The sequence below is a fragment of the Brachionichthys hirsutus genome, chromosome 7, assembly GCF_040956055.1.
Source record: "Brachionichthys hirsutus isolate HB-005 chromosome 7, CSIRO-AGI_Bhir_v1, whole genome shotgun sequence".
Lineage (NCBI taxonomy): Eukaryota > Metazoa > Chordata > Actinopteri > Lophiiformes > Brachionichthyidae > Brachionichthys > Brachionichthys hirsutus.
In genome coordinates, this window is record NC_090903.1 from 16,065,416 (window position 1) to 16,079,633 (window position 14,218).

Sequence of the window (14,218 nt, forward strand, 5' to 3'; positions counted from 1 at the left end):
ACAGCACTGGGCGTGGTCCCAGACGCCATTCAGGTGTGGGAGCAGACGCACCTGCCGTTAATCACAGAGAGCGAGATAAAGGAGAGCGACGCAACAATCAGGGGAAGGACGGCAGAGGGACGGCAGAGGGACGGCAGAGAGACGGGAGTGGGACGGGAGTGGGACGGCAGAGAGACGGCAGTGGGACGGCAGTGGGACGGCAGAGAGACGGCAGTGGGACGGCAGTGGGACGGCAGAGAGACGGCAGTGGGACGGGAGTGGCCGGTGGAGACTGTGGAGAACCTGAAGAGGACGGAACATTGACCCGCTGACCTGCAGAGCCTTGATGACGGAAGAAGGGACTCAGACAGAAGCGGCGTTCAGGAGAAGGACGAGGCTGGAGACGGGGACGGACCTTCAGGTTTGGGCTGAGCGGAGTAACCGTGAGACGAGCTTTGTGGGTGGCCCGTATGAACACATCAAAGAAAGTCCTGACTTTCCCGTTCTCCTTGATCCAGTTCAGAGGTCACGCTCAGCGACCAATGGAAGGTCGTTTCTGAGCTGCAAACATTTCACTGTCGACCTGTTTTCTACCACCAGCAGAGATCAGGAGCGGCTGGACATGTCCTCTGTCTCACACTCTTTGGCTCCAGACGCCGGAAGACTCCTCGGGCCGAGACGAGACACGTCCTCTGAAACGAAAACCTTTTAAACATCTGAGTCAAACAAAGCAGGAATGCAAATCCTGTATTCTCAGAGTGAAGTCACATTTCACAAAAACATCATGTCGACGGTTGTTTAACGTCAGAGTCCGGCTCGACTGCAGCTTTCTGTCTTCTTCAGGACGCTTCTGTTCCAAAGAGTTCAGGCTCGACCTGCTCCATATGCAAAACGCCACGAGATTACGGGTCACATCTGTTTAATCTGGATTCAGACAGCAGCATGTCTCCAGTTCTTAATACCAACAGGTTGGCTTTTACAATCATTTATTGACCGACCTCGGCTTCTCAATGTCGTCGATCGTCTCCGGCAGCTTCGCATTCAGTGTCTCTGGAAGCAGCAGACACAGCAGGCCAGAGAGGAAGACTCCAAAGCAGAAGATGATGTGAGGAAGAGCAGGCCACACGTCCCCCAGCAGCAGGATGAGTGGCGCCACTGACACTCCCACACGGCAAAGGAAGGAGGTGTAGCCCATGCCTCTTTGTCTGGGGGGGGGGGGGGCAGAAGGTTCATCAGAAGAATAAGTCCAGATTCTAGAACTTTTTAAAGGATTCTTTAACGTTGCGAGATCGGGCACTTTTTGACATTTTTCTTAATTTCTTCAAAACGCATGGCGGTATGGATCTGAAAAGAATCACACATAAGTACTCCTTAAAGGTCTGTGACCAGGACTAATCTCGGCCGGATCCGGATCACAATCGGGATCTGAGAGCTAATCTTCGTTCTAAAATCTGCATTTTTCAGGAGTCCATCCTGACCTCAATTCTGGAGCTAGAGGCTTCAGATCTGGTGTGAACACTCATAGTTCGTTCTGGTTTCATATATGTTACAGGTGTAGTTGTGTCTTTTCCCGTTCCGGAGCAGCAAGCTAGAGCAGGTTTGGCCCCTCTGATCCGGAAGCCCTGTTTACTGTCTCACTAGATCCAATAGTCTTTTGGAGGCGGGGTCTGCAGTCTCTGCTTGTCTTTCTAGTTACAGATGTAATTTAATGTTTTCACACTGCAGTCAATGATTTTAGTTTCCAGATTTTTCTTTTTGCATGCTTTTTCTAATTCCTTTATTATCCTGTTTTAACCACATGTATGGTTTAGACATTTATCAGACGTGCTATTTGACACTCGCTGACCTGAGGATGGTGGGATAAAGCTCTGCCGTGTAGAGGTAAACAGCCGTGAAGGAGAATCCTGCAAGGCCTTTTCCAAAAATGGCAACAGCGGCACGAACGTACCACAGACCTGCAAACATCAAGTACAGCACATGGACCAAGAAGACAGTCAGTCAAGTCCCCCGTCCGGCATCCGGGTGCACCGGCTCTGCCGCCGTCTGGCCCTTGATTACATTGGTTGAATTCCGTTGTACCTGTTGGAACAAACATGTTTGCAGCGATGCAGATTCCTGTCAGTAACAGTGATCCAGCCTGGCACCTCCTCCGTCCAACGGCGCCCAGGAACCAGTAGGTCATCATCCTGAAAGGAACTTCGATGGCAGCGAACACGAAGTGTGTGACATACAGGTTCAGACCAAAGTCCAGGATGTTGAAGCTGAGTCCATAATATGTGAAACCAACTCCGAACCTGCAGACCCCAATGAACACCTGATTATTACACTCGTTTGCTCAAATTTAAATGATCTCTAAACATTTATGTCTATTCTCAGAGAGGAGATTACAAACATTTGTAATTTTAATTTCAACATTGGGAAAATAATTTCTTCCAGTTTGAATCAACAGCTGCAAAGTATTCTTTTTCAAGGACACCCACCACAGAATCCCAGTCAGAACTGTTAACTTCCTCATCTTGGGGGTCTTGATGAGATCCAGGTAAGTGTAGCCTTTGCTCTGCTCTTCCATGATTTTCATGTCGGAGAGTGTCTGTACAGAGTTGGAGAAGCCAAAGCGTAGCAAAGACGTGTGAGGACGCAAAGGACTGGAGTGTCTTACAACAAAGTGTCTCCAAGCCAATGCAGAGACGGAGGAACCGAAAGGTCAATGACATGAAGCGAGTCGCATGGACAACTTCTCCTGCAGGCTTCCTTCGTTTAAGGTGCCGCCAAATACGACTTCATTCTTCAGTTACGCTGTTTTAGTCTCACCACCTACGTTAAATATAGGATCATAATGATTGCATTTAATTCTGATTGTTCCACATCCAACACCCCCAAAGAAGGATGGCCCACCCCGAACATCATCTCAGACACAAACCACAATCCAACCTTAAAAATAGAAATAAATCAAAAGGATATACTGTACATTATATTGATTAGAAACAATTATTTATATACAATAATTATTTCACATTTTACATAAAAAAAACGTTGCCAGTATTTATTAACTTCGGTTGATCATCAATTTCATTCCATAATTTCACCCCTAAAACAGAAACACAGCTTTGCTTGCGAGTGTTCTTATTTCACGAGTTCTAAATCAAAGCATGCCTCTTAAATGATCATGTCCAGTTCTTCCTGAGTTAGTTTTTCATAAAGGCCAAAAAGAAAGAAAGAAACTGTACCGTTGATATTCTATTACTGTTTGAATTCTTGGTTTATGCAAGAAAAACATTCTTCCTTCATAAGGATGGGACAGAAAGGTGGGCAGCCAGAGTAACAGCCGTCATCATTTAGTTTGAGTTCCTGTTTCATTCCGGACTTGGGTTAGGGGTTGCTTCTCTTTTTTACCCCGGGATATTTCCTTCTTTGTTTTTGTGTCTTGTGGATTAAACTTTTCACAAATAATTTCACTGTCATTGTTTTGGAATCTTTGCTTTGTGACAATTTTTCTTTGACAGCTCACCTTCCCTTTCCGCATCTTCATCCGTTGTCTGTATTCTGTCTGTCATCTCCTACTTTCTTGTACAAGCCCAAGACTCCAGTCACTCAAACTTCCCGAAACAACTTTCTACTTACGTCGAGTATCAAGTCAGATGACAGTTTTGGTCTTTTGTTGAACTTTGCGCATCTGTCGAGGTAAAACTGGGCTCTCTCCACTTCACCGTTGACTAAAAGCCAGCGGGCAGATTCAGGAATCCACCTGCAGTAATGATCAAAATCTAACTCTCATGCAAATGTAGGCCTCTGTTAAAATGTACCACTCAATGAAGGGTGAATTGTCTGTCTTTCACTTACCAAAAGGTCAGAAGTGTAAGTCCTAGTGGGGCCGTAACGGCCATCACCAGCGTCCGCCAGTCTCGTGTGAGGAAGGCGACTGCAGGCAGCAGCATGAGGCCTGCACACCAGGACAGGCCGCCGATCACTGAAATAAGTGCCCGATGGCCAATGTCAACCCACTCGATACCTGTAAGGTGAGGACAGGACCAAAATGGTCTAATAGTTACAGTCTGCATTTTCTATTTAATACATCATTTCTGTAGAGATTGAACACATGTTTGGTTCCACTAGACGAGGACAGCAATAAAACAACACTTGATTTAAGATATGGAAAACTGTTATCTTACTGAGAACCATTGTGTTGTTAGGGACTCCGGCCAACCCAACTCCAGTCAGAAATCTAAGCACCACAAATAGAATGAAGGAGTTTGCAAGGGCACTGGAGAAGCCGAACACTACTGCCATGACAGAGGCGACGAAAAGAGTGTTTTTCCTGCCATACCTGGAAATAAAAAGTACATTTAGGGCAGTAAAATAAACAGGGGGGGAGCGTCCAATCCAAATATCATCCATCCATCCACTTAGATAGATGGTACGAATCTTGGCACTAGGTTTTGGGATTCCACCCAAAGAGGTACCGTATTTTCACAACCATTAGACGCACGTAAAAGTCTTAAATTATCTTCAAAATGTGCCGAACGCCCTATGGTCCGCGCGCCCTATGTTTTGTTGTAAGGCGGACTCAGCTAGGCGCCTCGCGGAGTGATACGTACCGATGCTGCGCTTCACCATAGTATTATGGCGTGCTAACGAAGCGGAGGAGGCTGCCGGTCCCGCAGCAGAACACGGGAATAGAGCAGCGGCGATAGAATCCAGCATTAATGAATCAATGGAGGAAGAGGAGGAAGCAAGAAGAAGACCTGCAGCAACTCGGCTCCTGCGATCGGCGACGCCGATCTCACCGATACGGTCTAAACCGGAGTGAAGCTAGCTAACGCGCTAACGGGCTAACTAGCAAACTATCTTATCATCATCATCCCCGGTGGATTAACCAAAGAACTCCAACCGCGCAACGTTAAACTGCGAGCTGCGTGGGAGCGCTTGTATGTTTGAAATACCAAAAAATCAGCTGTTAATGAGACTGCGCCGAATCACCAGGTGCGTCATAAGGTCGTGAAAATACGGTAAGTCTGGGGTGGAGAGCCAGACTCTCTGGCCCACTTGGTGGGGATGGCCCTTCACTCGACCATCTTCTCTCCCTTCATTTGTTTGCCTGCAGGCATTTTTGTGTGCGTGTGTGATCAAGGCCCTAATGTGTCTAAAATTGTGTCTATTGAGTGAAAAGGAAATAATAAAGAGATATTTCTTTCTATCTTTCTTTATTGCAGTCGTTTTCAGCAGCTAAGTAAGGGTAGCTGCCCACAGGACGGAAGCTCTGGTTTGTGCCCAGGGTCTCCGGCAGCGCCAGATGAAGGCCAGTTGGAGACCAACTCGCCCGGGAACCCATGCAACCAGAACATGTGAGAAAGGACAAGCTTGGCGGGCGCGGGATGGTGGCAAGCCAGGAATGAAGTCCTGGGAAGTGTGGAACCAGTGATGGTGGATCACTGTCAGGGCCTGGAGCAGGCTGCTGGAGGCTTGGTGGGAAGGTTTGTGTTGGCCACACATTGGGAAGGCCCCTATGTGTCGTCCTTCAAATCCAGCTCTCAGAAAGTTAAGTCCAAAATGATCTTACTTACAGGTACTTACAAGAGTTAAGGCACACAGAACCAATATGAAACAGACTGAGTCCAGGTAGAAGCAGTTATCTGGGCTCAAAAGCTGTAAAGCAAATGCAGAAACGCTGGAATGTCAATCATCTGGCAGTGATTGACTGACAGGGTGCGGTTTAAGAGTGGGGGAGATCATTGGGCAACCAGAAACAGCTGCGGTGACAGGTGAGTGGATCAAGAGGGAGTGACTGGCAAACAGGTGAGGAGATGGAAAGGTAGGTGGAAAATACTGTGGAACATGCAGACTGACATAAAAAAACAATATCCTTCTTTCAGTGATATTTGGTTTCAAATATTCCGCTTGCATGTCAGCGATCACATTATTTGTTTTTTGTCAAAATCTCCTGATGTCTTATTCATAAGGAATAACACTTTTTATTCATACTTATCAGAGAGGTATCCAAGAATTATGGACCCAACCATCACGCCCATGAAGAAGATAGTGGTTGAGGTGTTTGCCAGGCTTTTTCTGTCACAGACAAGATCCCACTGAAAAGCAGATAACAAACAAATATTGAATATTATCGGCATATCCATCTATCCATCCATCTTCCACTCCCTGTCCCCAGACACCTCCAGTTCTTGTGGGGGGGATCGCGAGGCATTCCCAGGCTATTCTCTCCAGCATCTCCTAGCTCTTCCCCGAGGCCTCCACTTGGAGGGACTTACCCGGAACATCTCCCGAGGGAAGCGTCCAGGAGGCATCCAAAATAGATGCCTCAGCGGAGGAGCAGCAGCTCTACTCCGAGTTCCTCCCTTGTGGCTGAGCTACTCACCCTGTCTCTCAGGGTGTGCCCAGCCACCCTGTGGAGGAAACTCATTTTGACCGCTTGCATCTGGGATCTTGTCCTTTTGCTCAAATTGACCGGTAAATCAAAAGTTGCGCCTTTCGGCTCAGCTCCTTCCGGGCTCCATGAAGCCAACAGGACAGCATCGTCCACAAAAAGCAGAGATTAATTCCTTTGGTCCCTAAACCAGACCCCCTCCGGCCCCTGGCTGCGCCTAGAAATCCTGTCCATAAAGATTATGAAAAGGGTCGGTGATAAAGTCCAACATGCACCTGGAACAGGTTTCACTTACTGCCTGAAATGCGAACCAAGCTCTGACTTTGATCATACAGGGACCGGACAGCCCTCAGCAAAGGGCCCCGACATCTGTACTCCCGAAGCACCCCCCCACAAGATGCTACAAGGGATTCGGTCAAATGCCTTCTCCAAATTGACAAAACACATGTGGACTGGTTGGGCAAACTCCCACGAACCCTTGACCATCCAATGACTTCCCCCGGGAGGCTGAGGAGCGTGATCCCCCTGTAGTTGGAGAACACCCTCCGGTCCCCCTTCTTGAGAAGGGGAACCACCACCCCATTCCGCCAGTCCAGTGTCGCTGGCCCTGACTGCCATGCGATATTGCAGAAATGTGTCAACCAAGACAGCCCCTGCAGCCCCTGCACATCCAGAGACTTAAGATTCTCAGGGTGAATCTCTCCAGCCCCGTTGCCCTGCCACCGAGGAGCTTGATGATGATGAATATATTTATTGGGTTATTATTAAATAGAATGTTAGAACAGTACAAGTACAGTCAAACAGTAGCATGTATTACAGTACAAGTACAGTCACACAGTAGCATGTATTACAGTACAAGTACAGTCAAACATCCTGCCTAAGAGGAGCATTTCTAAAAAGCCCTTGCGGTCTTGTTTCCGTTGAAAGTGCTCATGGAGGTGGGAGTTGAAGGCCGCACTGACAGGGGGCTCTGCTAGACATTCCCAGCAGACCCATAAAGATCCCATCTTATACTCTTTTTCCAGAAGTTAATGCAGTTCCCAGACACTTATATGAAATATCTATTACAGTGAGACCTGGAGGGGCGTGAATGGGAGGAATGGCCCCCCTGATCAGAACGAGAGTGCTGTTCTGTTATTGGACTTCTGTGCTCGTCACATATTGTCCATAACGAACACCGTGTTCAAACAAAAGGGTGTCCATATGTGCACTTGACACCAGGACACCCTAGGCCACAGTTCGATGATCGATTTTATAGGGAGGAGACCACGGGGAAGACCCAGGACACGCTGGAGAGACTATGTCTCTCGGCTGGCCTGGGAACGCCTCAGGATCCCCCTGGAAGAGCTGGAAGAATTGGCCGGGGGGAGGGAAGTCTGGGCTTCCCTGATTAGGCTGCTGCCCCCGCGACCCGGCCCCGGATAAGCGGCTGAAAATTGATGGATGGATAGTCTTTGGTCAAAATAGCAAATAAATGCTGCAGGACAGTATCCGTCATTTCGGTCTCAAACAGCTCTGCCAGAAAAATCTCTCAAAACGAAAACAAAACGAAGTTACAAAACTAAGCTTCACACGCTCCACCAAAGTGACGTAGCATAACCGAGGATTTCTGCCAGCAGCGTTTGTGTACTTGATTACAGACCTACGTAAACTACGCAGGATTGACTGGATGGTATTTAGCTGTTTTTGGGTTGATAAGGACCCAAACTCACCAAAATAATGTAAACAGAACCTTCGTGCTGCAAGGAGACAGCACTACCCACTGCACCATCGTGCCGCCCAGTTTCTGTCTAACAAACCATATTTGTGGCTCTAGAAAGTCAAATTATAATTTTGCTTCCCTTGTTTTGGAAAAATGAACAGCCATTATTTGTTCAGGCTGAAATTCAACTTTTCTATCATACTGAAGATACTTTGATTTTGATAAGGGGATTCAGCTCTCATACCTCCGTTGCTATGGTGGAGGTGAAGGTGGAGTTGTCGTAAATCCATCCATTCTGACACGGCATTGTTTGGAGGTCAGTGATGTTGGAGCCGTTGGCTAGAAGCCCAAACTGAGGTTCTGCAAACATCTCACAAGGCTTTCGGGTGCCGTCTCCTCGGACAGGAGTGCTCACGATGAGCTCCTGTTCCACAGTCACATTTCTGAAGAGTCCATTGTGCAAATTGCTGATATCACAGCGGTGCGGAGGCAACGCAGCAATGAAGTTGTTCAATAATAAATGGCAGGACAGAAATATTCGAGGGATGGCCAGAAGGGTGACAACGAAGATTTGGAAAAGACCAAATCCGTTGATTTCCATCAGCATATTCTCAAATTTCTTTGGCGCCATTTTTGTGGCTCCTGCAAAAAACAGACTTAGAATTGGTGTTATTTGATAGAAATGACACATAAAATCAGTTTGTACCACACAAGTCACTGGCTGCCGGTTGTTTTCAGAGCATTTTGAGGGATGCCCAGAGAACATCGTGTTCTATGATGTAGGAAATTTCCATATTAAATGGAATTCCACAACGTAATTACACGCCGACACCACTAGGAACGCACAACATTTAATTTGGTATAGGTTTGACCGATTTCCATGAGCGTCTCATTTGGTGACGTCACACACAACACAGATAAACATGGGCTCAGATTGGCTGGGGCAAAGTCCCGCCTTCAGGGGACGGGCTGACTTGGGGATGAAGCAGGAAGCGTCTTCATTCCAACGAAGCGCGGGCACGAGAGCTGTGTTGGAACCCAGCGCTGATATCTGAACTAACTTGTACTGATCTGTTAATTATATAAATGTCTTAATCGTAACCCACATTCTCCTCATTGAATACGCACCCACGAGGAGAACAAGAACCGGAAGAGGGTTTGGTAAAACCCTACAATGACAAGCCAAACAGCGAATTACTGAGTCTCTTCTTACATCAGGAAAAAGTTCTTGACAAAATAAACGGAGAAAACAAGCATTTTGTGAAAAGCTGTGTCAAGCACAACGGCGACTTTGAAGCTAATATGTTTTGCTTTAGTGACGCCTCAATGATGATGGTAAAATAACAAGTTAATGACTTCTACATTACTACATGTATTTTGTATTTTTTTGCGGCAGGTCTCTGGGGTAGGGGGGTTGCGGTGATGGATCAGGAAGAGCAGAAAGGGAACAACTGAACTTTAAGTTTCAACCTTAAAGCTAATTAGCCAAATGTGATTAGTTGCTTCGACGCATTCTCACACAAAGAGTACAAAGTACACATTTCTCCCCATTGGTCTAATTTAGTTTTGTAAATATGTGCTTATTCTTAATTTGATGCCAGCAACATCTTTGAAGCAGGTCGGAACAGAATCAGCAGACCCAAGACACCAGCTACGACAGCACATGAGGATATTTTAAATCTCTAGTCATCTTGAAGGTCACAAGATGAAAGGTGCTGGGACAGAAACCATGAATAGTTAACCACAAGACTAAGAATAAGTCAATAAATGTAGCGTCTGCAGCAGTTGGTCTCGTAGACAAGAGACCGTAGCAGCTGCTGCAGCCAAACCGCATGTACAGCATCCAACGTTTCTTTTTGGAATGAACATGAATAAAGTAAAGTAAAGTAAAGTAAAGCATCTCTATTGAGCTCAATGAAGAAAGGTGTAAGATCTTCATCTGAGCAGATCTCTGGTGCTGGGTTGAAATCCTGTTCCCATGGTCCATTTTACTGATAAAATGAGAATGAAAGACCAAAGCATAAACTTTACTCACAGTGGGAGACGTCTTCAGCCCGTCGTCTCGGAGCTATTACACAGCATTGCTGTAGCTGTTCTATGATGATTTAACAAATGACGCAATGTTCTGCTGCACAACCTGTTTTCTAAATGTGGTTCATGGAAAATAATTCTGTATCAGAATTGCATATTTTTGCATAAAGAGGGTGAAGTAGCACTGAATGCTATTGATTGATTGAGGGATATGATTCCTCAAAGTAATAAATGAATTGGAGGATAGAGAAGAAAGCAATCCTCCAACAGCAAGCAAAAGAACAGCTTGTAGTATTTAAATAACTACCACCATAAAAACACTGATGAATAATAGAAATAGTCCTCATAAAAAAGGTGATGACAAATAACAATGATATCCGTGGATGCAACAAAGGTGAAAAACTCCCAAGATCAGAATATCCTGTCTGAAGTAGAATCTTAGTCATTCCACATTTTAGAATGCCTCTAAAGTTCTACTAAAACCAGTCAAACGTATTCTACGATTCTGAATCCAACAGAGGTGAAATAAGGCAGGTGAGCGGCTTGGGCGCCCGAGGCCAGAATAAACAGGCTATTTTTGACAGATCATCACTTCATCTACTGGTATTTTAAAGAATTGGCTGAAATAAATTGTCTTTACACTTGGACCCAGAACAGAACACAAGTCTCAAGTCATCAGTTCATCTCTGGGGGGGGGGGGGGGCAATAGTGAACTGCTGGAACTAACGCTTGATGATGATGACCTCATTATGTGGGCGTGACTGTTTACACTGTTGCTGTCGCCGAGCATCACCAAACAGGTTTCTTTTCATTGTTCACGTGTAAGTATTTAGTATTTAGTATTTACTAAGCTGTAATGATAATTTACATGTAGTAGCCTCAAAATGTTTACTTGTCTGACTCAATGTTTGATGGCTAAGTTACAAGAAGCTGCGTGGTCAGTTGATGAGTGGGGAGACATTTGACCCCCGTATCGTACTGATCTTGGTGGGTGGCTCACCTGTATCAGCTCTGGATGACGGTGAACATACTCTCTAGTCTAGAGGACTCTTCTAGAGAGTATTTTCATTCCGACACCTCAGCATGCACAAAGTAACTGGATGCATTTTGGATGTGAGTTGTATATATTGGTGTTTACTTAATTAGTACACAGAGTTTAGTAAGGGATGATCTGTTAAATACATTTCTTCACTTCTTATTACCTGCTCACTAGGTGTACACAAGGCAACGTCCACTCACACAGCAACCAAGGTCAGTTTACCTGTGTTACATGCCATTTTCTACAGTCATCTTAAACTTAAGGAGGCAAATAAATACAAATAAAATCTGATATTTACTCATCCCAAACATTTTGACCTGAGATTAACCAACAGCCTGTTGACGGTTGGTTCACATTCAAGGCAGAGACAAACAGCGGCGGAGTAACGACCTACGGTGGGCTTTGTGAAAATGAGGGAAACTTAAACTGTGGGTCTGTTACCGTGGTAACCTAAACTGTGGGTCGAGATGGTGTCTGTCTCACGAACATTTGTCTGTTTTTCTTCTCCTACAATTATAATTACTGTAAGTAGAACACAGGTTTGACTATGTTCTACCTTTAGCTGTCAAGGATATGTCTAATGTGGTGACATAGTTTGTCCTCTTTCTTATTAGAATTGTTTTTATTACATAAATGTTTGTCCTCTTGTTTATTTCTTATGATCATATTTTCCATTCTCATTGCTAGGCACAGCAGCACTCTTACATTTAACCGTTGTATTTGCCTCCCCAGCTCGTCTGCATTATATGTTTCCAGTTGAGATTTTTCACTGCGATTGGATTGACAGGAATTGGCCACTAGGTGGGGCTCTTTGGAGGCTGGAGGGATTCGATCTCTCAGATGGATTGGTTTACTTCAGAAGAGCTGGAGGCGGTGGCTGGGTTAAGCATCAGCGAGGATGTAGGGACAGGTCTCCAAGACAGTGGTGAGGACAGCATGATGGACAGCTTCGAGACGGTGGTGAGGACAGCCATGATGGACGGCTTAGAGACAGTGGTGAGGACAGCCATGATGGACGGCTTAGAGACAGTGGTGAGGACAGCCATGATGGACGGCTTAGAGACAGTGGTGAGGACAGCCATGATGGACGGCTTAGAGACAGTGGTGAGGACAGCCATGATGGACAGCTTAGAGACAGTGGTGAGGACAGCCATGATGGACGGCTTAGAGACAGTGGTGAGGACAGACATGATGGACGGCTTAGAGACAGTGTCTCTGAGGAAAAGACAGGGGGCGGAGCTAGAAGTGGAGGAGATGAAGATGCTGAGGTTCTCCTTGGGAGGGACCAGGTTGGACAGGATTAGGAATGAGACACTAAGAGGGACAGTGAAGGTTGGACGTTCTGGAGACAAGGTCAGAGAGACCAGACTTTGATGGTTTGGACATGTCCAGAGGAGAGACGGGGACTATATCGGTAGAAGGATGCTGAGGATGGGACTGCCAGGGAACAGGACTAGAGGACGACCCCTCAGGGTACAAGAAGAAAGTACAGTACCGGTAGTAGTAGTAGTAGTAGTATTCGTGAACATAGCAACAGGGTAATGTATTTTTTCCCTCACATTAATAGAAAGTTGTTTGTTAATATCTGAAAATAAGAGCTCATTTATTCATCTTCTTGACCACGTTGTCCGTCACCGGGTCGCAGGTCGTGCTGGAGCCAATCCCAGGAGTCAATGGGCGAGAGGCGGGACACACCCTGGACAAGCCGCCAGTTCATCGCAGGGCCACACAGAGACACACAATCATTTACACACACTCACACCTACGGACAATTTAGTGTCTCCAATCCACCTAATTTGCATGTTTTTGGTGGTGGGAGGAAGCCGGAGAACCCGGAGAGAACCCGGAGAGAACCCACGCGGACATGAGGACTTGTGACTTTCTTGCTGTGAGGCAACAGCGCTAACCACTGGGCCACCATGCTGCCAAAGTAAGAGCTAAGTAAATCAAATAAAAATTCAAATGAAAGCTGTAAACCAAAGGGAATTTTCTGTCACAATTTTCAAGTTTGATTTTTATTTAACAATAACCCAAAGAAAGAGTGGATTTTTTTTTTACAGATTGCAGGGAACATTGTCTCTTTGATTGGAAAACCGTTTTATTCTACGGTTTAAAATGAGCCTATTGTGTTAGTGGATCCAGCAGATGTAATAGATGCTCTCAAAAGGACACAGTCAATGCTGCTTTTACATAATGCAGCAGGTAATCTGAGTATTATTACTTCACCCTTTGAATATAGTATACGTATTCACATTATTTTTCTACATACATAAAAAGTAGCGCAAACCAATTTTCCTCTTGAACCTTGTTATTCCATCGTTTTTCATTTTCTTAAAGCAGGAAAAAAACAGTTTTGTCAGCCAACAGATGAGATATTTTAGGAATGAGATACTGAATATATTAACAATATTAATAAAACACTGAAAAAACAACAACAAAATGCCACGACATGGAAACTAAACAACAGGATGCAGCACTAGAATACAGTTGATCTAACTGCAGACATACCAGGAGAGAAGTACAAAGTACCAGGACACACTACCACTAAAAACACTGTCATCAAAACTAGTACAGTATTGCATTTTATAAATATGTAACATATATGTGTACGAGGCTCTATAACTGGAACTCAAACCTGGTCGCCATGGAAACAGTCAATCAGAATAGATAAATGTGCTGTACGATGCGTGTTTGTTGGGTCTATAGTCAAAGGTCTCTCAATGAATCAGTCAACCTAAAGGAAGGACGCCCCCTGAAGGTTGAGTGGAGCAGTGCAGGGGACAGAGACTCCTTGCTGATCTGATTACCTAAGTGAGAGCACCTGCCTGCAGCCCTTCAGCAGCATCACACTGCAGTCCAGAGTGTGGAGAGAAGAGGAGAACGTCAAACCACAAAGAGGCCGCCGGTATGGAATGACTCGTCACGTTGACTCTGGGTGGGAATGTTGGTGCAATTTAAATTATTTAAATTTACTGCGTCAATGATTAGTGATGCATTCATGAAATGGCAGCAAGTCATGTTGAGCAATAATGATGTGGCCTGCCTGAGTGTGGTTTCCTCTTTTTTTTTACTTGTGATTTGTGTTTAA

General features: G+C 45.5%; 1 protein-coding gene across 1 annotated transcript; it reads right to left on the bottom strand.

Moving 5' to 3' along the window:
- Nucleotides 1-961: 961 nt before the first annotated feature.
- On the bottom strand, nt 962-8,691 carry LOC137895513 (solute carrier family 22 member 7-like). The gene is made up of 9 exons (XM_068740989.1): nt 8,305-8,691; nt 5,959-6,062; nt 4,149-4,303; nt 3,820-3,988; nt 3,601-3,724; nt 2,460-2,569; nt 2,059-2,273; nt 1,826-1,934; nt 962-1,184 (listed from the first exon to the last, which is right to left on the bottom strand). The coding sequence occupies exons 1-9, from the start codon at nt 8,689-8,691 to the stop codon at nt 962-964; spliced, it is 1,596 nt and encodes a 531-aa protein (XP_068597090.1).
- Nucleotides 8,692-14,218: the final 5,527 nt, after the last annotated feature.